The 25,411-nt window shown below is 39.4% G+C and overlaps 1 protein-coding gene across 2 annotated transcripts in view; it reads right to left on the reverse strand.

Annotated features, from left to right (window-relative positions):
• Positions 1-379: 379 nt before the first annotated feature.
• The window catches only part of FBXL17 (F-box and leucine rich repeat protein 17), a 526,839-nt gene continuing 501,807 nt past the window's right edge, over positions 380-25,411 (reverse strand). For both annotated transcript variants that reach the window (XM_063665111.1, XM_054487207.2), the window contains 2 exons: positions 22,592-22,734; positions 380-3,199 (listed from right to left, as the gene is read on the reverse strand). In XM_063665111.1, coding sequence (XP_063521181.1) covers positions 3,059-3,199; positions 22,592-22,734 — 284 coding nt within the window. In that variant the 3' untranslated portion in view covers positions 380-3,058. The remainder of the gene's footprint in view (positions 3,200-22,591; positions 22,735-25,411) is intronic.

A 25,411-nucleotide genomic window follows, 5' to 3' on the forward strand; every position in this document is an offset into this window, starting at 1 on the left:
GTGGGAGGCAATTCTTCCCTCTCCTGCCACCTTGTGAAAAAGGACTTGTTTGCTTTCCCTTCTGCCATGATTTTAAGTTTTCTGTGAATCAATTAAACCTCTTTCCTTTATAAATTACCCAGTCTCAGGTATGCCCTTTTAGCAGTGTGAGAATGGACTAATAGACACTTACATAAATCCTTGAGATTTTAATCTTATCTCTATAATCACCAGCCCAATTAGAACCTCCTAAACTCAGTCTCGTTTATTATTCTGGGTTAGTCAAACCTACATAAGCCTGTAGTGAAACACACAAATACACAGACCACCGCATGCATCATACCCAACCAGCATCAGGGAGGTCATTTATTGTCTCTAAAATAAAACAAAAGACACAGTGTTTTGTTTCTCTTTTATTGCAACCCATTGCAAGGTCAAAGATTCACGGAAATATAGAAACTACAAACCGGGTGAATTTTCTTTATCCACTCAAAAAGACATTAAAGACAAAGGACCAGAATTTTCCACTACAGCAATATATTTCATAGTCTTTATTCTGAAAATACTGTTGACATTTTGGAGAGAATAAAAAGCCCTGCATTAAACGTGTTCACATGTATTTATGACATTCTAAGCAAAAAAAAAGAAACTCTATATTGCCCAGAAAAATTATTTTAAGCCTCATTTCAAAGCATCTAATGAGAACGCTTTCAACAACCATCGCAGGACCACTCAAGGTGATGCTTTTTTCTGGCTGTTTCTTTTTTTTTTTTTTTTGAGATTAATGCTTTGAGGCTGGATATGGTATTTCTATGGATTTCTACAAATGTACCAAAGCAGTTTTCCAGGTTATGTTGCATCAGGCTTTCTGGATTAGTCAACATTTTAGAGAATAAGTGCAAGTCCCCACCCCACCCCCACCCCCCCAAGCTAAAGCATGTTATAGTGCTGTACTTTAGATTCAAACAATGCAACATTTTAAAAAATCAATTATACACTCTGAAACCATTTGACAACCAAACTGTAACACTCCAAAGGTTATTACAACTTTGAACTGAAATGGTACCATCTATATCATAGATGGCTCTCCCTTCTTTTGTCTTTTTTAACTATTTAAAATATAGTATGACATATATAAAAATTAAACTTTTGCATATTCACTCAAGCTACTATTACTATACATACTGTCTTATAAATTAGTTTTGGATTAAAAATCAGTTAAAATATTGTGAAATAAGATATTTCAGTGGTGGGGAAGTGGATATGAAAATGATACAGTTCAATGTGTAAGAAGAAATATAGTTTATTAATGTTAAACGGTTATTTCTTACACAAATTTTATTCCCTTCAAATTAAATTAGAAACCCATTTAGTTATGGGAAGAATACTCATGGTGCTTACTGACTAGATTTTCCTAACTGATTGGGATTAAAACAAAAATGCCACATCAGAAACATGTTGACATAATCAAAGGAAACAGTTGTTTACAAAAAAAGAGAATCATTAGAAATCAGTAAATGGCATTCAAATGTAAAGCTATCTTTCGTTTCTTACAGCTAATGTCACGTTAGCAATGTGAGACTTAAAGAAAGTGAAACTCAAACCTCAGTATATCTGTTAAAGAGCAAATAACAGTTATATTCACTCAGGGAAAAATAAATAGCAAATTCACAAGTTAGGGTTTTGTTTCTAGTTCTACTGTGAAAGATAATCACTCTTTAGCTTAAAAAGGCTCCCTGATGTCCTCATTATAAATCTAGACACAGGAACAGTTATTTGAGCCTGAGTCCCTATTATGAATTAATTGTAAAGATGTGTTAAATCAAAACATATATTCATTTACTGATAGGTCTTGTCTTAACTGAAGCTGGCAATCTTTAATTAAACAAAGAAATGCTTATTTCTGACAAGTGTAAACAGAATTTCAATGAACAGATTTTCTAATTTTCTTTCTTAACTCATATATTAGCTAGCAATAGATCTTTGCAGTAGCATGAGAACTAGTCCAAAATGACAACATGCATATATCCAAAAAACCTGTTCAAGAACCCAAAGCAAAGCAAAAAGGGCAACAACAGTAGAAAGATTGTCTACTTATATCTCACTCATGAATCTTCTATTAATGTGACTACCCTCTCGTATCTCAGAAATAGACTTTAATAATTATCAAAATTAAGAAAATAATGAAATGATCTGTAGTTTTTAAAATAACTGCACACCATTAATTACATTGCTGGCTTCAATGCTAAGATTAGTTTCAAATATCATTAAAATATATCCTGACCAGTTACTATCCAGGAAATAAAAGGTAACACAATGTTAACATAAAACCAACTAAAATATTTAGCGCTCAACAGAATGCATTTGTAGAATAATGTATAATTAACTTTTGTGAGCTGGCCAGGGGAGTTCAGATTGTTGCCTCTATGTAACAAATTTAGAAAAGGCTTTATTCTTTCTAGTCCCCAAGTCACCCACCAGATAGCAAGTTGGCCACCTGAGGATACACGGAGTTAGGCAGTGCCACAGTGGATAACATGCTACCTTAGTGGCCTGGAAGAAGGCTTCTCTGTCAGGAAATGATCTAGAGTAGATCAGAGCCCTGGTGTAGATGTGCACACGCGTGAATATGTGAGAGAGTGTAAGTGCCTGTACGTGTAACATCACTTCTGCTGTAGTCGTCATTAGTAGAAGTGCACAATTCATCCCATGTAAAAAGAAGGCCTTCTTACTTGGACATCTCCAAGTGGCAGCAATTAGAAGCTCAAAATAATACATCCAATTTTTTGACTCTATATTAAAAATACTTTTTTTTAAAGAGAAAGAAGCCTTTGAAGTTAAAAACTAAAAAGTTTGTGGCTTTCATAATCTTTAATTTCTAAGAAAAAAAGCCAGCTCACTTGGGAACAAATGACAACTGCATTTTCGGTATGCAGTATGCAAACAAGACACAAATACACATACTTGAACACACACAGACAGGTGACAGTTAAAACCCTTCCGAGAGATCAGCTCCCCAAATGTACAATTCTCCTCTGCTCTGCTGAATTATCCCAGTGGACTAGGCGGGTCAGGAGCGTTAGGAGGAGGCGGCAGACATGTTGGGGGTCCAGCCCATCTGATAGGCTCTCTCCAAGGTCCTCTTGCAGTCCTGCAGGACGGTGCTGAAGGTGATGTGGGGGTACTGCTGCACCAGCTGTTCCACCGTCACTTCGTTGACCTGCAAACAAAGAAGAGTCACCATCACGCACAGAGACCACCAACACCACGCTGCTGCCCATGCTCACTGATATGCTGCAGCCGGCTCACTGTGACACAAAGAGCCCTCACTTTGTTCTTCCTAGCGATGTGAGGAACGGTTTTGTGAGAAGATATGTGTCCCCTTTCATCTGACCTCTGATCTCCCAGTAACACACCTGCCCTTAGGGATTTTTAAAAGACGTAATATCAAGAAATCAAAAGTGTTTTCTAGAAGCATAAATGACTGTGATTTGTCAAGATCTTAACAACGTCCATTGAAAATCTAGTGCTTGGGAGGTAAAGAAGCAGTAAGATAGCTAATGTGCATTTGACTTCATCATCAACCCGACAGCCTTTTTAGGACAAAAATTGTGGAATGCCGAAGAGGATACACTAGATTCTAGACAGAAGTGTTGGGGAAGATGTTTATTTTTCTTCCCTTTAAATGTTAAGGTACGGCAAACTTCAAGTTCCTTTGTGAAAAGGGCTGAAATGTGAGGAATCAATAATTAAAACATACATGGCTGGCAGGTCAGAGATGGCCCCAATAGACCTTAACCATCAAAGATACCACCTTGATTCTTGATTAGACAAGGCAATCAGACAGGCCTAATTAAAACTAACACCTTTACAATTGCTGTGCTGTGAAGGGATTAATTTGTCAATTATTTTTAAGCTGATTGCAGTTCATATCACAGAAGTAGACAGTTTTCTTCATCCTTTAGATAAATAAATGATTAACCTAAGAATCACAACTTTTAGGTAGCTTTATTTAAAATCTTTATTGAACACTTGAGCATTTTCAAATACATCAATATTTCATTTATACCGAATAAGCTAGTCTGAAAGAAGGGACTTGTGATACACAGTTTTGAGCACACCTCTTGATGTCCATTATTGGAAAAGATCAGGACCACTAGGAAAAACCTAAAACAACATCAAACCCTTGCTGTTTGCTTTGAAAGCCTGCTTGGAAGTATGATGATCATGAAATTCAGCTATCTGCACTTTTCTGAAATAGCATGATGTCTTCTAAGTGATCTAGAAAAGTATGTTACCTGTTAATCTTTTTACATTATTGAGAGTTGATATTTCAACATTGTGTTGATGTCAGAGCATTTCTCTATTTAAGACTTGCTTGTGTTTAAGTGAACTTTTATTCCAAATTTAACCAAGCCACATAACTAATTCCTTTTGTGATAAAGCTATGATTTATAACATTTTATTTTCAAAAGCTAAAATAAAATAATTTTGAATAAAAAAAGGAAAACTGATACACATATTGGAGTTGAAATATGAACTGATGAATTTAATATAATTTAAATGCATGCTCTAAGTCTAGAGTTCAGACAGCTTATAACAGTACATTTAGGAGTCATGCGTCATCTGGCCTTGCCTACTCCTCTAGCATATTTTTGATACGATCCAGCCACTCGGCCTAGTTTCAGTTTATTAAGTTGTTCAAGTTCCTTCTGGTCTTGGGATCTTTACACATCCCTGGAATACTTTTTGCCCCACTTATCCATTATGACCCCTTTTGCATGCCTACTTCCTACTCAGCTTTGAGTTCTTAGCTTCAATGTCATTTTCCCAGCAAATTTGGATCACTGCCTTATCTTTGCTCCCCTCATAAGTTACATAAGTATTCCAGATCATTCACTCTTTCAGTACTGCCTACTTTTCCCCCATAGTACTTATTATTGTACTAAGTTTATGATTGCTTAGTTTAATGTCTATTTCTCTTGCTCCAATCTAAGATCTATAAGAACTATGATGAGCCAGGAATAGTTATTAGTGAGTGAATGTTAAAACAAATACAAACTACAAATAAAAAATAGAAATCCAAGAATAAGGCAAAGCCAGACACTAACATACTAATCAAGAAGACCAACGATTTCTTGAGGAACTCACATTCAGCTCAAGAATCTCCTCCTTTAGGGAAGCCCTCCCTAAGCAACCCAACCCAGAAGGTTGAGTTAGGCACCCCTTCCCAGTGCACCATGGCAGGCACCCTGCAAGATATGTCCTCTCTTTGAGCACTCTCACACTGTACTACAATTATCTGTCCAGTTGCCTATCTCTTCCACCTGAATAAAAGCCTCTGGAGATTAAAGACTGTCTTTTATCTTTAAATCTATTGGGCTGTTCAAGATAGAGAACCATGGCAACTGTGGTTCGTATCATGGACTTTGGAAGCCACCAGAAACAGATTTGAATCCTGCTTTCATGTTCTCTCTCTCTCTTTTTTTTTTATCTACCAGGTTTTATTTTGATAAGATGTGATTAAGGAATCTAATTTTACTTTTTTAAAAAATTATACTTTAATTTCTGGGATACATATGCAGAATGTGCAGGTTTGTTACATAGGTATCCACGTGCCATGGTGGTTTGCTGCACCCATCAACCCGTCATCTATCTTAGGTATTTCTCCTAATGCTATCTCTCCCCTAGTCTTCCACCCCCCGACAGGCCCCAGTGTGTGACGTTCTCCTCCCTGTGTCTATGTGTTTTCCTTGTTCAACTCCCACTTACGAGTGAAAACATATGGTGTTTGGTTTTCTGTTCCTGTGTTAGTTTGCCGAGAATGATGGTTTCCAGCTTCATCCATGTCCCTGCAAAGGACATGAACTCACTCTTTTTTATGGCTGTATAGTATTCCATGGTATATATGTGCCACATTTTCTTTATCCAATCTATCACTGATGGGCATTTGGGTTCGTTCCAAGTCTTTGCTATTGTGAATAGTGCTGCAATAAACATACATGTGCATGTGTCTTTATAGTAGAATGATTTATAATCCTTTGGGTATATACCCAGTAATGGGATTGCTGCGTCAAATGGCATTTCTGGTTCCAGATCCTTGGGGAATCCCCACACTATCTCATGTTACTTCTTTAAGATTTGGTTTTTCTCAACTGTAAAGACAGGATAAAAGTACTTATCACAGGACTGTTATAGGGATTAAATGTAATAATATGCCTAGCACTGTGACTGATATATAAAGCCCACCATACAGTAGCTCTCACTATTGAAGGAGGCACTCAGTAAATGGTCACTGAATGCAAGAGTTAATTCTTGATCTCTTAGGGCCACCAATTCTCTATAGCGTTAATCAATATTGTTCCACCTCTAAGTTATCGCATAAAATAAACCCTGTTAACACTAGTTGTAATGTTTAAAATAAATTAATCACCAAGCAAGGAATAACTTTTAGAATGTTCTCCATGTACAAGAAGAATCTATTTTTTCTTAATGCTTTCTTGAGCAGATTCCAGAACTCTCCTTGATAACATAGTCCAGGTTTTAAGTAATTACTTTGGCATGGTTTGGATATTTGTCCCCTTCCCATCTCATGTTGAAATGTGATCCCCAATGTCGGAGGTAAGGCCTGGTGGGAGGTGTTTGGTTCATGGGGGTCTGCCCATCATGGCTTGGTGCTGTCTTCAAGATAGTGGGGGAGTTCTCTCGAGATCTGGTTGTTTAAAAGTGTGTGTGGCACCTCCCCCAACTCTCTCTCTTGCGCCCAGCCTCACCATGTGACATGCTTGCTCCCCTTAGCCTTCCACCCTGACTGTAAGTTGCCTGAGGCCCTCACCAGAAGCAGATACCAACACTGCACTTCCTGTACACCTGCAGAAACATGAGCCAATTAAACCCTCCTTCTTTATAAATTACCCAGTTTCAGCTATTCCTTTATAGTAATACAAACAGACTAATACATCACTGTCAGGAAATTCTTCCTTTTTTTTTAACGGATGTTCCCCATGCTGCAGTTAGATGACTTGCCTTCCTTCTGCCATAAACAAACAAAAGGATGCAGGTTTCACTAAGAGATGAAGTCATTTTGTCAGAGAGGAGCCTTGGAAAATCTGCATCACATTGCAAAGAAGTAAATCTAGTCCAAGCCACTTGGCATTCAAGGAAGTACTAACTAAAAAAAATGAGAAAAGAATGGAGCAGAGAAAACATTCAAAACCACTGTTAATGATATGAACTCTTTTCTATGGTACATCTTTTCCAATTTATACACAGGTTTGTACAGAGTTTTGTACCTAGGGTTGACAGGCAATTTGTTTTGGAGGGCCAATTAATTTAAAAATAGAAAATATCTCTATGTGATCACTGTTTTCCAGGAAAAGGCACGTAATTCACCTTAAGCAAACTGGATACATGAAGATATGGATTTATGAAGTATACAAATTAGAGAATAATTGTTCACTTTAGTAAATAATTTCATGGTAGGGTTAATTTATTTTGCCAGCTCCCCCAGTGTATTTTATATATCCTTTGATTTGCCAAAATGCAATTTACCTATTTCGGCTGCACAAAGTAAAATACATCTGTAGTTGAGAATATAGATGATGATGTGTTTGTTCTCTGGCTTTCATAGGTTTGGGGTAAGAATAGACAATAATTTGACTTTGTGTAACTGTATGAAAAATGGCACCAATAATCCTCTGTGGATATAATGTATCTTCTAAGCAATCCTTTTGCTAACTGTATGCTGTAAATTCTAGGAAACAAAGCAGTGGGGAAAATGCAAATATTTCATTTTAGAGCTCTGTTGGGTAGAAGTTATTCAGGGGAAATACATGGGCTCCTACTTAGGGAGGGTCATTTTATTTATAATCTCTCCTGGCAATAGTGTGACAAATATTATACTACAGTTATGTTCATTTACTCCTCAGAAGTACAAATTATGCTCACCTTTTCTTTGTATGGACTCCATAAGTGCTTGGTGCCATAGAGGATTCAGTGTAAGACACCAGCAGAGCCCAAATCCTTTTACATCGTTATGCCTACATGCACATTCCTGCAGACATTTTGTCATGCACAACTCCACTTGCTAGAATGAAAAGAACCTCTCTCTGTTCCAACTCATAAAATATATGTAATATAAAAAGGGAACATTAAAGATGAAGTTTTTTTTTAAAATTTCCCCATGATCCCTGGTTTTCTGTATTCAATTTCTTTTCCTCTTGCTGAAAACTATCAATGGCAACTCCTATATGACACATGAGATTTAAAAAATGCAATGTATCTTCCTAAAAAAATATGCTGCACTGTCATTTGAAGAAATTACTGTGATTAAAGGGGAAAAAACCATGTGCCACAAGTTTTTTTTAAATATAAGAAAGACTGGATTTTATACTTCTCTCCAAATGCTGCATAACCATAATTTACATTTTCAAAATTGTTGTAACTCTTTTTAAGGTGGTAGCAATTTGTCTGGTATTTTAATCTATTTTGAGTTAACATCTATTAGCACTTTGTGAAAATGTGAGGCAAATTGCTATGCTAATGAAGGTAAATCACACCACAGTTTCATGATATGGCTGCTGCTCTTACGGAAGGGTGAGGAGAGAAATTTCAGAGTTACAGACAGTCGGTGTAACCAATTTATCTAGGCCATTACAGTCTCTTTATTAATTTCCGCAGAAAGTTCCAGATAAGTGTAAACCCAGGCCTGACTTATCTCCTCAATGATACCTACTGTTCAATAAAAGTAATTTCTGATAAAACTTGCAAAAGCAGCCATTTACATTAAGTGATTGTTACTTCCTTTTTGACTCAGGTTTTAAGAGAAGACATATTTATGACAGGGGAAAATATTTGACATCTGAGTATATTAAAATCACACTTAAGACTAAACCACTTAAAGTTCCTGACAACAAGGAGAATTTCAGTCATCTCTTTGTTGTTAGTCCTATAGGCACCGTCTGGTATATTCTTGCCCATTAGAATACAGGCTCTATGAGCAGACATTCTTGCTGGTTTTGTTCACTGTCAAATCCCTAGCACATAGTATATACTCAATAAATATGTGCTGGCTAAATTCATATAGGGATTGTTCAATGAATATTTTTTGAGTACATTAAAAAAGCACCAAATAGTACTGTACCAGAAATTGTAGAGATAAGCTCACCTTGTTCCCCGACTGCCCAGTTAGAGTGGTAGCAGTCTCTAAAGTCCTGATATTATGGCAGTCCCAAACTCCTTTAATCCTCTGAAGTTCATACCCATGGTGATTCTTTGGGCTATTGTCTTTTCCATCTGACATCACCAGATACCTCTTTCCGGATACATCTTCCCTAGAGTTTCTAATAATTTTGCACAGGAGACCAAAGCAGCTCATGATGGTAGTTTAACAAGTTTTGCTGGGTCATGTGGCTGTCAGGAAGTACTCAGAAAATAACTAAGCTACACTTTGGATTACCTGATGGCAACCCTCCATATTGGAGATCATTCTTAAACCAAGTGTGTAGACTAAGAGGCATGCTAATGATCCTGGACGTGAGTCGGTTTCCAAAACTTGGCAAAACCCCACACAGTTCAGAGGATTTGACACTGGTGTTTACAGCATTAGCAGCCTGCTCAGGATGGCAGGCCCAGGAGGGCAGACGATTTGGAAATTTTGTGACATTTAAGCTCCCTTTTAATGTCATAGTTATCTGATGGCAAAGAATAAATTGTAGACAGGTCTCCTGACTCAAAGCAATGCCATTTCTATCTTCTGATTTCTTGGGCTTCCGGAGTTGGTATGCCTTCACCCCCATGTGGAGGCATGTGGGAATGTGAAAGGCTATCTTTTTTTTGGTTGGTTCTGCTGTCATAGTAGTGTTTAGTATCTGGTGCCTCAGGAGCATGCAATAAATGGCAATCTCAGATAAGGAGAAATTTTGCCACCAAAACTGCTCCATGCTCCCACTGCTAAACACGTAGTATTAGGCTTTCGTGTGTTAAGAGACAATCAAACGCTTCTCTTCAGCATGGTTTATTTTGGCAAAATACTTGAAAACAATTTGTTAATATTTTACTCAAATAACCAAGGCAAAATAAAAGTATCTCTCTGTTCAGGTAAGGACGGGGAAGACAGGAAGGGAATAATATTCAGTGAACATCTATTATTTCCCAGACATCTAAGCATGAATACCCCTACTCAGATGGAATTCCTATTTCACACAGCTAGTAAATGGTAGCTAGAGTTTGAATTCAGGACCCCAACACACAGTGCTCTCTGCACTGTACCACATTGCCTGGCCCCTTAGGTAAGACGGTGTGGTGTGGAAAGTGACAGACTGGGGCCTAGCTGATCTCCTGCCCTGTAAAATGTTTACTGACATTCGTTTTTTTACTAAACATAAAAGAGATTGCAGTTTGCATATAAATACATTTCAAAGTCCTTGATAATGTTTTCAAAATGGCTGCTCAAAATGTAAATTATAATGGATCTCACTTGGCCTGTAGAACAGTCTGTTGTGGAGCTGTGGGTTGCATGAGACTTTGAAGCATGATGGAAATGCGATGAAGCTGCAGGCCTGACCACGGGCCTTTGGATAGGCCATCTGTGACTACGCCAGAAACGGGCACTGCTTCCTTTCCCGTCTCTCACCCATAAAAACACTTTCCCTTGTTACAGAGGTAGGATGGCCTGCAAGCCAGATATGGCCCCTGCCCTCTTGTAGCTTATAACCTAGCAGGGGAGGAACAATGACACCAGCAACAGCGAAGCCCGAGAAGTGCTTTCTAGGGAAGTGCAGGTTGCTGCAGAAGGAAGCCTGCAATAGGCACCTGACCTGCTCCTTGAGGGCTGGAAAGCGCTTTCCAAATGAAGTGATATTTCAGTGGACTTCTGAAGGACAAGGAGGTGTCAGCCTGTGTACCACATGCACAAAATATGCACATATTATTCAGAGAAGAAAGGAAACCAGCTCATGAGCTAGAATAAAACAACTCATCAGTCGTTACTTTGTAAGCTATGCAATGTTTCTCCCACCCCATCCAACAAACTCAAGTGTATACCTGCAGTAAGTTCTTGTGTCAAATAGCTCTGCTTTGAGGAAGAGAGGGGCGAAGAAGGTGGACCCCTTTATTTGCAGGTGGGAAAAGTAAAGTGCCCACAGTATATCTGTGAAGGCATCACAAATAGCACACTCAGCGCCTGCCTCCTAATTCAGGGCTTGGGCCTTCACACTGGTCTTTCACTCTTCACAGACTCCCTGGGCAATGTCACTCACTGCTAACAGCCCCAGAGGCTGACTCCTGGTGGCCCAGAGGCAGAGTGTTGTCTCTGGGGCAATACACCTCCAGAGCCTGCTTCTCTCCATGTTTCTTGGCTCTCTGGGAAACTGTAGTGGATATCCATGGAACCTGGTATTCACCAGGTGCCAGCAAAAGTCATCGTGAACAATGCATATTCAAACGGACCTTAATGTGCTTTCAGCTGGTGCCCACAGACTCTAAGATGGGCACATATTAAAAAGGATGAAATCAGGGTAATGTGAATTTTAGTAACACCCCAAATTTGCATGTAAATGAGGTGAGTCATCTAAGTGCAGTTTAAAATATTTTAAATAGGACACTAAGAAAAGAAAAAAAGAGCAGACGACATATTGATTTTTCCAGGATCCTGCACAGCTGACAACATGTGCCCGCTCTCTGCTGGCCTGTGTAGATTTTTATAATTCTGTCTCTCTCCACTGACTGAAAAAGCTCCTAGAAGGCACAGGTGATTTCTGTTCTGAGGGATCTGAAGGCAAAGTCTGAACTAAGCACCTGCCCACTTCCCATGACGTGACACCTCTGAGCTAGAGGTTCTGGGGAAAAGGAACTGTTGCTACTATAGCTTATCAGCCCTTCTTTTTTCAAATATTCATCACTGTCTGAAACAAAATGTGTATTCTTTGAATGTGGTAAAAATGGACTGGCTTCCTCTCCTTCAGCATCAAGTCTTAGATCTCTAATTAGGCAAAGCCAAAGGCGACCTCCATCTGATCTTCCCAACAGCTAAGGGGAAGGAAAAAAAATTCTCCTATCCTCAGTTTTCACACGGACCTAGTGCTTCCTCAGTGGAAAACCCATGATATGAAAGGAGAGGGTACTCATGATTAGGTATTTAATACAATTTTTTTTTTTTTTTTTTTTTTTTTGAGATGGAGTCTCGCTGTCACCCAGGCTGGAGTGCAGCGGCGCCATCTCGGCTCACTGCAACCTCCGCCTCCTGGGTTCAAGTGATTCTCCTGCCTCAGCCTCCCAAGTAGCTGGGACTACAGGCGCGTGCCACCATGCCCAGCTACTTTTTTGTATTTTTAGTAGGGATGGGGTTTCACTGTATTAACCAGGATGGTCTCGATCTCCTGACCTCGTGATCTACCCGCCTCGGCCTCCCCAAAGTGCTGGGTTAATACAATTTTAAGAAAAGAAATTTTAAGAAGAAAAGTTGACTATGTCACTGGAGCCTAAAAGCGACCTGCTAAATATGGGAGTCAGCTGACCACAGAACATCCATACAATGCTTCATGCATGAACCTCATAGCGGTAGCCTGGGGTCTTTAAGGATGCGTTTTTCATACAGAGGTAAGAAATATTACTCTTGGGTGGCAAAAAAAAAAAAAAAACTGATCTAAAAATCCCAAAGTATACGATAAGACAGATACTGAGAATGCAATGAACCTGACAGAGGCAGGCTCATAAATTCAGTCAACTTTGTCAAACGCAGTCATTCCATTTCAGAATCTGCAATGATTGGAAGTGCTATGCTCTGTCAATATCACAACAGGCCTGGCTTCATGCTGTCTCTTTTTCATGAAATGTGTGTTGCCTGTTAACACTAGCACTGCTTCTATTCACTTCAATTAGCACAGTGAGAAAGCAGCAAAGAACTTGGGAGGATGGGGATCACAGAAACGCCTGCAGTGTTAAGTGAGAATTGGGGCTTGCTAACCTGAAGCCTCTAATTAAAGATTAGTGTGACAGGAAGTCCAACAACCAGACTGCCAGAGAGAAAAATTAGTGACATTTTCATTCCCTGTATCACCAAGCTATCCTCCACTGAGAAAGATGTTTCCAGCCAAGTGCATGCAAGCTCCAGGTACACAACCATGCGTTGGCTGCTCTAAGGCCACAAACCACTGGCCATGGACTTGACCATGCTCAAATCTATGCATATGCACGTGTGGTGCAGATGAGAACCAGAACATACATATGTGGGACACCAGGATGGAGAAAGTTGCTTCGGGGAGTCATCTGCAGTGCTACAAATGGTTCGGCAAATCATCAACAATTTGGAAAACAACAACAACAACAACAACAACAACTAGGCCCTAATAAGATAATTAATGTAGTCACTAAGTGAGTGGTAAGTGCAATGTATTTACAGAACACATCTGGGTATTTCTAAATTAAACTCATGAAGTTAAGCTGAAAAACAGAATCGAGGGGGAAATGTCTCTGAACTAAAAGTGTGTTTTCTTTTGTGCATAATGGCTTTCTTGATTTCAGTTATTACTTTCTTACATAAAGGATAAGGTAGTGGTAATCAGCAAGTGCACACTTGATGAAAAAAAATCTTCCTAAAATTGCCATTTCCATTATGTAGAATTTATGAATTTGACCTGTTTCCTAAGACAAATTTATGGTCAGCAAAAATTTATTCTGCATTAATGTGATCGGTAAATCTGTAGATTCAAAAACCTGAAAATAAGTGATATTCTTGGTTTTCAGAAGATGAACTGTATATAAATCAGGGCATTGCAGGGCCGGGCTCTGAAGGATGCCAAGTTCAACCACGCGGCAGATGCTGAGCTCATCTGAATGTCCTGATCCCCAGGGGCTTGCAGCTGCCCCCACAACTCCCCAGCTATACGGAATTCACATGAAATCCAAGGGGGAACATTTCTTACTTGTTTATTTATTTTCCTCTGTCTAGGTACTTTTTACAATCCATTAAATTATTAAGAGGCAGTGGGCTCTAACGGTTTTCAAATTTACTTTTAGCTGTATAATACTTTCACAAACCAAAACTGTAGATTTCAAATACATAAAGCAGTAAGAATGGGGCTGCTCTGGTTGAAGAGAATGCAGATGAGAAACACAATCCAATCTATCCATCCATCCAGCATGCAATACATATTTGTCTAGCAACTAGTATGTACCAGCCACTGTGGTAGGTCCTGGTAATATAACATAGAAGGAGAAACCCACAGATCTCATATTCTAGTAAGGAGAAGGAAAGAGATGAAGGTAGGAAGGGTAAAAATGAACCACTACAACAAGAGCTAATGTTTATTGCTTGCTTCATAGGAGGAACACTACATAGATTAATTCACTCAACTCTCTCAATGTGAGACAGATGCTATTATTTTCATTTTACAGATGAGGGAATGGCGGCACAGGGAGATGGTGGCAAATGCAGAGATAGCAGCAAAGCTGGCAGTCTGGTGAAGTGGAAGACAAGAGACAAGCATTCTCTGGCAGGACGGAGTGGTTACCATATGGAGGCTGCTGCCAAGAGATGGGGGAAGTGAGAATAGAAAAATGGCCACTACATTTGGTGACACAGAGGCCACTGCTGACCTTGAAAAGAGCAGCATCAGTGGCAAGGTGGGGATGGAAATAGATCATAACAGGTGGTGAGAAAGTAAGGAAAACTGTTCTTAGACAATCCTTTTCAGAAATTAAATAGAATGGCAAGAAGAGATGCTTAGAGGACCACAGCTGAAAGCTGATGTAGGATCAAAGTGAGGCTCTTTGTTCAGAAGAAGCATAACCCTGGCTGTCATTTAAAAATAAATAATCAGCAATTTTACAGTGCTGTAGCTGCCCATTTGCTTGTCCTCTCCCAAGAGGCTGCAGGCCCCATGGGGTAGGGAGTATATCTTGTTTACTGTTTTTTCTGACCTATCATCTATCACAGTGACTGGAATATAGTAAGCCACTCAATAGATATCTCTTGAAAAAATAAACTATTAATAAAATATATGATAAAAATTGGAGGCAGGAGAGGCTTAGTTTTTCTCTGAAAAATTCCTTGCAAACAGGAACAGGATTTTCTCTAGGCACAGCATAGTAGGCCCTGAAGACCTGCTGCTGCTGGATGGCCAGGCCTGGCATGTGTGCTGAGCCATTCCTTCTCCACCTGCAGTAGTCCCTCAGTCACCTGGTCACTGCAGGCTGGTCTTGTTGCTACTTGGTGAAGTCAGGTGATTAAGAGTTCTGGGATCTCATATGAGCTCTGTTGAGGAATTGCTGCTACCTATTCTATTTTTAAATTCGAAAAATAATATGATCCTACAATCTAATTCTTTCATATAATTACTGAAACCAAATCAAAGCTCCAAGGAGATTATTTACTGCAAAGCAATGATGCTCCAGGGTGCCTTCAGGCAAACTCCAACACAGCAATCTATTCACCCTACAGTATTTGGGGAACAGTAGGCTCTCTCCTTCCCCCTTTTAAAAGCAAACAATTTCACTATCCATCAATCCCGTAACAGAGGCCAGCAAAACATAAGCAGCTACTTGCAGCACATTCCCTTAAAAGGTTCTACACAGATGTTGATTTTCCTGAAAAAAAAAAAAAAAACAAATAAATCTCAGCCTGGACATTGACTGGCTGTTTGACTTAGCAGGTCTTCACTCTCTGCTCAAAACAAAGGACTGACTCCTGCCGGTTCCAGGTTTCTTCTTTCTCTGTAAGTCTGGCTGTAATTTAGTGAGTCCTAATGATTAAAAAAAAAAAAAAAAATCTATCATTTTCAAGAATTGCTGCCTTAGTCTCAGGAGGCTAGTTTTTCTATGAAGATCTGAGCTTGTGAATTTATATTCATGGCTAGAATATTATGAACCTGTTGGACAGGTGATTAATATACCAGATACAAGATTTCAGAGCAGGTATGTATATGTGAATAAATATAATGATAATGCTAATAGTAGTTAACATTTATTGAGTGCTTATAGTGTGCCTGACTTCGGGCTAAGGGCTTTATCACAATATTTCATTTAATTTTGTAACAACCCTATGAGATAAATGTCATTATCATCCCCATTTTTCAGTTGGTGAATTTGAGGCTTTTAGAGATTAAGTTGCCCAAGGTCCCAGAGACAGTAAAATGATGGAGGTAGAATTTGAAAACGTAGCAATTTGACACTAGTGCTCAACCATTTCACCTCTTTTATAAAGTTCCACATCAGTGTTTCTTGGTTTCATATTTAAATACCAGAAAGGACTTTTAGTTAACACTTCTTAGAAGTTCAGGTGAACAGGGTTGGAAGAGGAGGAGATGGGAACACTTAACTAAAATGAGGTTGAAAGGTAACCTCTGAATTTCAGCTGATGTGTTTTTCCCTGTTTCAATTACCAGGAATAATCAAGAGAGGGTTGTAAAATGTGTTTTAAAGTGCTCCTATGTGAAACTCACCTGGAGAAACTGTTTCATCAGCAAAAGGAACAAGATGCTGATGCTTCAAGTGAAGGACTTAAGTTCAGATTTTAGAGCCCCAGCTGCACTCTCACCATTTCTCATCCCCCCTTTCTTTTGGGGCACATGTCATGTGGGCTGTCTGAGTAAGGGTTATGTCACCCACAACAGAGGACTGCACAGTCTGACACTCCTGCCTTATTCGGATAGAATGTTTTCTTTTCTTTCTTTCTCTTTTTTTTTTTAACTTTATTTTCTTTGATATGGCATCAATTTTAAATCTTACATTTTGGCTATGGGCAACCTGGAAACAGCTGTGCAGACAAGGCAGGGAAGAGGAGAGTCCCTGCAGGTATACGCTTTGGTTCATGGCTGAATTGCTACCACAACAGTCCTGGACACAGTGCCCTCAAATTATTTTTCTCTGAAACTGATTTTTCCAGTTAGTTCTGTACATTAGTTACAGAGTCCTATATTATTTTCCCCATAGGGCTTTCCTGCTCATGATTCCTAAACAAGCTGATAAAAACTCCATTTTCTCCGTAGAAATATTTAAGTTGTTGAGGCTTTCTCTTACCATAATTACTTCCTGAAATATGCAGTGGTCAATTTTTCCTGAATATTTTTACATTAAATTGGGCACCCAAAACTTGGCCCTAGATATTTTCAGGTGGTAAAGCAGACTCCTGGCTCGAAAGAGCTGATTGGTTTCTATTACTTGCTTTCTGTATTGGCTTCTTATTGATTTGATTTTAAATAATCTCTCTCCCATTTAAAAATGTGGAACTCCATGTGAAAACCAGGATTTCTTATGTCCTGAAGAATACAGCAACATTTACTAAAAGAAATCACTATTTCACTCCTCAACTAAGAACTTCAGGAATTGGGGCAGGTAAGGAGAAAGGTCTTGGCAATGTCAGTCTGATGAGAAATGAATTAATTCGATTATTTTCATGGTGTGGATCAATAGCAGTCGGCCTCCACAGAGGCCCCTGGCCTGAAGGCAGCTGGATAATCAATAGGCTCACACAGAGGCGGCTCTCCTCCCCAGCAGCCTCTCTCATCTTTTCTGGGCGGGCTCTTCACGCCTGTGTAATTCTAATTTATGTCAACTAGAAATCAAAGAAATTCCAAGAGGCTTTGGTCATAGGACATTAGGGTGGACCTTTCACAATCTATTTATGTCTGTTCCTTAAGTAACGTGGCCCTCACAGCCCTCCAGGCGCCTCTACTGGCCAAGGAGAAAAAAACCTCCCAGCAGAAGGGTAGCCATCTGCTCCGGGCCATGGCAGAGGCGTGGGGTTAGGTAAACCGAGGCACACTTTCTCCTTCCCATCTATAACTATGCAGGGACATAAGAACCCAGCATTTTAAGCAAAATGCTTTGCCAAGAGTGGCTCCCTCAATAACGCTCTTTAATGATACCCCAGACGCTGGCATTTTCAAATCAAATGAACAGTGTATAAAATTAGTTCTGCATGAAGTTAAAAAAAATAGAAAGTGAAAGGGAGCTTTTAAAAGCTCCAGCATTTCTCCATCCAACTGCTTTTCACAAGGGTTTGGCATTTGAGAATTGCTACGTTTATGATGTTATTCACTGCTCATAATTTGGGCCTGCATCTCCAAACTTCTGTATTAACACACATTGCAGAGGTTTCCACCACGACACTTTTATCACCGAGGCCTTGCAAACTAGCCAGCCTGCCTCCAGTGAGGGCTGTTTTTTCCACCAGTGCCAGGCCACGGTGCCTCCTCCCTTCTCATCAACCTTGTCACCCCAAACATTTTTCATTAACCTTGAACACTGCATTTCCATTTGCCCTACAGCTTTATCAGGATTTTTTTTTTTGGTCCTTTTCAGTTTTGTTCTCCATCCAAACTGCCTTATAAGAAAAAGAAAATATAATACAATTATAAGAAACAGATCTATAGAGAATCTAGAATTCACTGAAGTCACAAAAAACAATTTCTATGACCAAAGCCTCTGTTTATAATTGCAGAAAACAGAGGGAACATACTGCTCTTATTAGAGAGTCCCGTTGATTACACAAGTATTTTTAACTAAATCACCAGATAAATGTGAGTTAAGTTGATAGGTGATTTCGGGTCAACTCTAATTCCCAAGGTCAAGTAAGCCTTTGAACAGTCTTTAAGAATATAAGCTCACCCCAATTCATCAAAGCCGTCTCACACAGCGTTTTCTTCTCTTGGTTCTTACAATGCACTAAAGTTTAGGAGATTAAGTGGCGTCAGCTTCAAAACCCTCTAACATGCTTATCCATCCAGCAATCAGAAAAGCTACTCAAACAGGGGCTTCTTAATGCACTTCCTGACTTTACAACTGCATGGGGAATGCTGCATTGTTGAATGACTGGAGGACTCCTCCCCAGGAATCACCAATGTTGCAGCCAAACATATTTACTGCAGTTTAGCTTAGCCCTTGTTTGACAATCCAATTACATGTTGCTTTCATCTGCAACGAATATGTTTAACTTTTCCCATTTGCTCTCTGCTAACCTAACCAAGAGAGACGGGGGGGTGGGGGTCGTGGGGGGAAACACTGTTTTCCTACAACAAATACAATGCATTTTGTTATTCTTGCAATTACTCAAAAGGTGAAATGAGGAAAAAAAGCATCAGTTTGGTAAAGTACAGCCTTCAAATTAAATATAAGCGGCCCTCAATAAAACTGACTGTGAAAGAACATGCAACTAGAATGTTCTTCCTCAGAACCACAAGATCACCGAGTGCCAGCGCAAGGACACGCAGACTTCACAAACCACATCTCTCTCCAGTGCAGGGATCCCACTGACACCATTCCTGACCAAGCGGTTTGTTGAGCAGATGCTGAGGTTCCCTGCCTCCTCCATTGGCTCCATTGGTGTGCAGAAACAAGAGGAGAACTCTAATGGGTTTTATTGGTGGTTAGCAGATTTGGTTAAGGTAGGGAGAAAAGTGACAGGGCCAAATTAATTTTGTTCTTTAATGCTTTGCTGGCACAGATGATCACAGACTGCCAGGAGATGGTGTATCTTCTTCTCCGTTCCCTAATCATAGTTTTTCTGTTTCCTGTTTCTATTCTTATTTTTCACTGTTATTTTTCTTGTTACTTTCTGTTTCCCTAAGTACTTGAACAGTCTTATCTTCAACTCACCCTTTCTCCCACTGCAAATCTTTCTGCATCCCTGTGCTGGAGTAAGATGGTTAATAAATTCATTCCAAATACTGAGTGTCCTATGGAGGCATTAGTTTTTCCATTGCAAAGTGTGTAGAAAGTGCAATTACTGACATCTTTGTATAAAAAATAATCTTAATTTTAAATTTAGGTGAGGAAAAAGCAAAAAGGCAAAGCGTCCTCTAATCTGAGTTTATTTTTTTCCTTTCTTTTTAATTTTCTTTCAAAATGGGATAGCAGGCAATATAATTTTTTTTTCCCATTGGGAAATTCCAGTATCATAGCACAAGTTAATATAATGATATTGATGATAAGAATAATCAGTAACAGAGCATTTTATATATAATAGACATTATTCGAAGTGCTTTACATATGTTAACTCATTCACATGCTCATAATTCTACAAGATAGGTACTAGTATCATCCTCATTTTGCAAAGGAGGAAACAGGCACTGAGAGGTTAGTAACTGCCCACGGTGACACAACTAGTAAGTGCAAAGCCCACATGTGAACCTGAACTCTGGCTCCACAGAACATACCCTTGCTACTAATTTCTTTTCTTTGTTACTCAAATCTTCTTTTGAATCTTGATGGTAACTTAAAATCTGGAGATGGATGGCATGATACAAAATCTGAAAACTGAATAGCTACTTTAGATTTCCATCCAACTAAACCAACAAGCAGGCTTTTCTGTGCAAGGCTTTACTTGTGCTTTGTGTGTGGTTTGGAACTGTCTTCCATCTTCACAGAGCCTCTCGTGTTTGGCTCTGAGCTGCTTTAAGTCTGAGGAAGCCAGACAGCAAGGCTGGGTCCAGCATCTCCCTGGGCTGTGCTGCAGCAGGCTCTGACCAGACGGCATCGTGCTGGAGCCAATGGGTTCTCAGAGTGGCTCTCTGGTTAGAGAAAGGATTCAGAGGCAGCCCAGGGAAAGGGCTAAAACCCTCAGGGATACAGCTAATCTGAACACTGTCTCTATTTAATTTTGGACTAATCTGCATTTGGGTAGAAAATAACCCATCTCTTAACTAAAAATCAGCAAAATGCTGGTCAGCAAATATGTCTGGAATAATATTCTCCTGTAGTAACTGTAACATACAACTTCTACAGTGTATCTCTGAAGATGGAGCTGATCTTAACCATCTAAAGATTACAGGTTAGAAATATGGCAATTTCTGAGAATGGCTGTGGACACATATGTATGAATGTGCACATTTTGATAGCTTTAGTTAGACAGCATTCATGTGACAGTTCCTTCTGCTGGAAGCTGAGGAGTTCTGCTGTCATTGATTCCTGTTTCTAGAGCACTCTGCCTATGGTGGACCCTTTAACTTGTCTTAAAAGAAGTCATTTTAAAGTGGCAGGGTTAGTAGCAGCATTAGGTTGGTTAGTAGAAAGATTTGTGGGAGACTTGCAAGCCCTGGATCTCAGTGCTGTTGCTTAGTTACAAAGTAAGTCGCTTCTGGGCTGGGCTGAGAATATATATATAATAACATTTCTCTAAACGTAACTAGCTGGCAAAGGTCTCATATAAGTTGGGATTCTAAAGTGTTTGGAGAAAAGAATTAGCCAATTAACAAAAAATGACAAAGGACACAAGGGCTTTGGGCCATACTTCATTTGCCCCCAGATTTGCTACATTTAGAAGATGCATGCCCTTTGAATGGCATGTCTATTTAGTTTCACATTATTTTGCTAGATTTGTTCCTAATCACCATTTATAAAAGTAGCACACATGTGTAAATTAGTACAAGATGGCGGCACTTTCTGAGCAAGTATCTGAACTGGACCTTTTCTAAGGGAAGCAGTCCCCGTGGCCAGAGACTGCCCCCTGGGTTGTGCCAGCAGCACTGGAAACAGACTCCAAAGACCCGGCATGAAGTCTTGCCAGAGTATCCCTGGGCCACTGACTGGTCTTTCTGAGCCTCCATTTTCTCCCCTTCACAATGCAAATAACTATTTCTTAGACTTGTTATAGGAAAAACATGGAATAAACAAAGAAGAAAACACCTGTGGAGTTCCTGGTGTCCAGTATAGGTTTTTTTGTTTGTTTGGGACACAGTCTTGCTCTGTCACCCAGGCTGAGGTGATGTGGCACAATCACGGCTCACTGCAACCTCGGCCTCTTGAGCTCAGGTGATCCTCCCACCTTAGCTTCCCGAGTAGCTGGGACTACAGGTATGCGCCATTATGCCTGGCTAATTTTTTTTTGGCTGGGGGAGGGGGGTAGAGACAGGGTTTTGCCATGTTGTCCAGGCTGGTCTCAAATTCCTGGGCTCAAGTGATCCTTCTGCCTTGGCCTCCCAATGTGCTGGGATTACAGGCGTCAGTATAGGTTTTTATTATCTGTTTTCTCAGTCTTCAAAGAGTCCCACGTTAAATGCTACACCATTTCCTAAACTCATGCTCACATCCCTGGCTGGTTCTACAGGCCTTCCACCAGGACCTCTGGAACCACTTCTTATCATGTGCTAGGAGTGGCATCTGATGTATGGGGAGATGCAAATTCCCACATACCCCCTCACTGGCCCTTTCTTGGTCCCAAATGGCCAGAATACATAGATGTTCAGTACCAAAATTACACACTTGTAAAAAACCAATTTGGCACTGTTCTTTCCACCTTTACTGTTGCTGGAAACTTGAAACCCAGAATATAATTTTACGGTTAGACCCTGCAAATTGCAGTTTGTCATGTAACCTTTTACATTTTGGTCCATGGACTTATGAATAGGATGCCAAACTCTAAGTTGACTATGTATATGATTACTTTTTCTTTCTGCTTAAGTATAAAATTCATTATTAAGTGGGGAAATACAAAGATAATCTCAGATTAGTTTACAAAAGCAGGCAAACATGCATAGCTATAATTGTATATATATATAAAATGTATATATAATATATAATACACGGGGGTGGGGATAGAGAAGGAGAGAGGATATGACATCAAGCTATTAACTATACTGTTATGTAGAAAGCAAACAACTTGATAGTCAACTCTTACTTTATCACATCTCATCAGCCCCAAATATCTCAGAGACTTGCTGCTCTGTGCAATCAGGGTGGCTCCTTGGTCTGTAATTTCTTTACACCATCCAACATCCACAGTCTCTATTGTCATGCTGTATCGCCCAATGGCTATCAGTGCTGCAAGAAGGGACAGAGAGAAAGCATTAATGTTAGCAGTGTAAGGGAGCTCTATCTTATTATGACTATTCATCTCATTTCCTCACTAAATTTGTTCCTGAAATTTTGTGTGTAAATGAATGTTTTATAAACTAAATTAAATTTGAAATGCGTTAGGAAAGCTTCCCTATGACAAACCCATTTGCAAAGTGAATAATCATTCCATAATTTCCCTTTCATTGGAAACAACCTTTTATCAGTTTTATTCATTACAAAGTTACCTGTACTTTCAAACATTCAGCTCTGCAGAAGGAATAAATTAAAATGTATTACAGACACAACATTTAAAAAAACCCAAGTACTAACTTAATTTTACCCAAGATAACTTTAATTTTTTTTTTAAAGAAGAACACATGTAAACACCATTTTGAGAAGTGTTATACTGCATGTGAATGTCTTTACCAATTGGCATAATTTTTTCCATCTGTTCATGACCTGTAAAATGTAAAAGTATAAAATATTTTCACATTAGCGCTTCTTGGGACTGTTAGGAATTAAGAGTACATCATACATACAGCTGATTTTAATTGGTGCCATGCTAGAGTGCAGTAAAGGGAATGCATTTGTTATGGTGAATTTCCTCATCCTATCAGAAGTCTTCCTTCTATTAACATACAAAATGAAGCCTGTCATCTGTAAACTACGAGAGTATCTGTAGTCTTCTCGGTTGTTTAGCATTGTACCACCACTAAAGTGCAGACACTTATCCCATAATCTAATCACTGCAAAGTCCCATAGCCCATCACCCCATCACAGTGACCAATTGGTGAAGTGGCTCTTTTCTACCGACTTTGATAAATGTGCCCACCTCTATATTTAAGGAGCAGAAAAACAGATTTCAATACCCCAGCACCAGTTTATGGTGCACTGGTTTGTGAATCAAAACCCTGAAAACAGTGCCACAAATATCAAAAAGAAAAAGAGAAATGGTTTTCTGATAATTTCCTCATTCTAAGATAGCATAAGTTGATTTCCGTGACAATAAAGGTGAATGATAGTTCCCAAAATGTGTTGACTAGATGGATAATTTAGACTTTAGTACACATGTTAACAAATGTTTACTCCTACAGCTCACAGAAGAGAATATTTGGCAAAATCTTTCTTTGCTAATTACCGCAGTATTTTTTTTTTTTTACTAGAAAACTCATGTCCGTACATTCCAGTAGGAAAGCACTCCCAAGTAGCCAGATATTTAATGTTTATAAAAACAACAATCATGATCCCAGTGTTTTCCAGTGAAAATACAATAGAGAGACAATTTTTTTAAAAAAGTTCTTTATGTACCAGTTTGTTAATGTTTTCATCTTTGTGCATGCTGTTTTGATATTTAAAGTTTTCCAAGGGGTTTGGGGATTGGCCAACTACTAAAAGTTTGCAGAAATGGTCTGAATACTTTTTTTGTATAGAAGGAGCAACATCCCAGGTTAATTTTGGTGTCTCTGACCTAAGAAAATTGTTCCCTCTGGTATCATCATGACTTTCATTGGTTATGATATCCTGAAGATCTGCTAAGAAAAATGAAGTAGGGGATATATAAAATAAATCCCTTTTAATACAAAGTGCTCAAACTATGATTTCCAAAGATGACAAAGCATCACTTGCAGGATGGCCTGAGGTTGGTAGATTTTGTGCAGTTGTTTCATTGAGGTCTGAGGCTAGAACACGAAAGCCCAGTGCTATCCAGAAAAGACCTGGACTATCACAGCCTGCTTTATAAGCTGATAAAGAGTCAATAGCTATTGATTCTGGGTGGTAAAATCACTGATGTTTGAAGGTTTTTCTTTTGACTTAGTACTATTTACTGACGTTAGAATGAAACTTTTTTATTCTTAACTCATTCATTTATTTAATAAGCACCTCGTGAGCTCTAGAGCATTTTTGCCAACATTTACTGACTACATTCCATGTGCCAGGCCCTTGGCTAAGAATTTCAGGTGTATTGTCAGATTTATTACTAACTGCAACCCTATTAAGTCTTACTGTTATTTCCACTTTAATAATCAGGAAACGGAGTCACAGAGAGATTGAATAACTTTCCTAGTGTCACAAGATAGTAAGTGGAGGAGTGGATTTTAAGTTGGGAGCCAGCTCCCAGCAGAATCATGGGGCAAGGCACCTGGCAGTTCTGATAGGCCATGCCACCAGTGGTGGAACTGCAGTGCGACATACTGGGCCTGTGCTGGCTACTGGGAATATAAGATTCATGGAGCTCAGAGGCCAGTTGAGTGGAGGTGGGGGGTGGGTGCGAGGTGGGGTAGAAATAAGGAACAGCCCAGTAAACAGTCACAATCCAAGGCTCACCCACCATCTCTTCCCTTTCCCAACTCCTTACGTTTCTGATCTCAGGTCAAAGGTCAACTTCTCAGAACTGATCACCCTAGCATTTATTGCTATTGGGAATGTTATTATTTGTTTACTTCTTTGTGGCCCACTCCCTCATTAGAACGACAGCTCCTATTCATTGCTGTATGCCCAGCACCTAGCACATGCCTCGTACAGAGAAGGTTCTTAAACATATCCATTGAATACAGCAACAACTGTAACAGAGGCATGCTAAGGGGGCGTAAGAGCCCCCTCACGCTTCAGGGAAATGCGGATACATCAGAAGCCCTCACAGAACAGCTGAGTTAGGTCTTGA

The sequence above is a fragment of the Pongo pygmaeus genome, chromosome 4 (genome assembly GCF_028885625.2).
Source record: "Pongo pygmaeus isolate AG05252 chromosome 4, NHGRI_mPonPyg2-v2.0_pri, whole genome shotgun sequence".
Taxonomy (NCBI): Eukaryota; Metazoa; Chordata; class Mammalia; order Primates; family Hominidae; genus Pongo; species Pongo pygmaeus.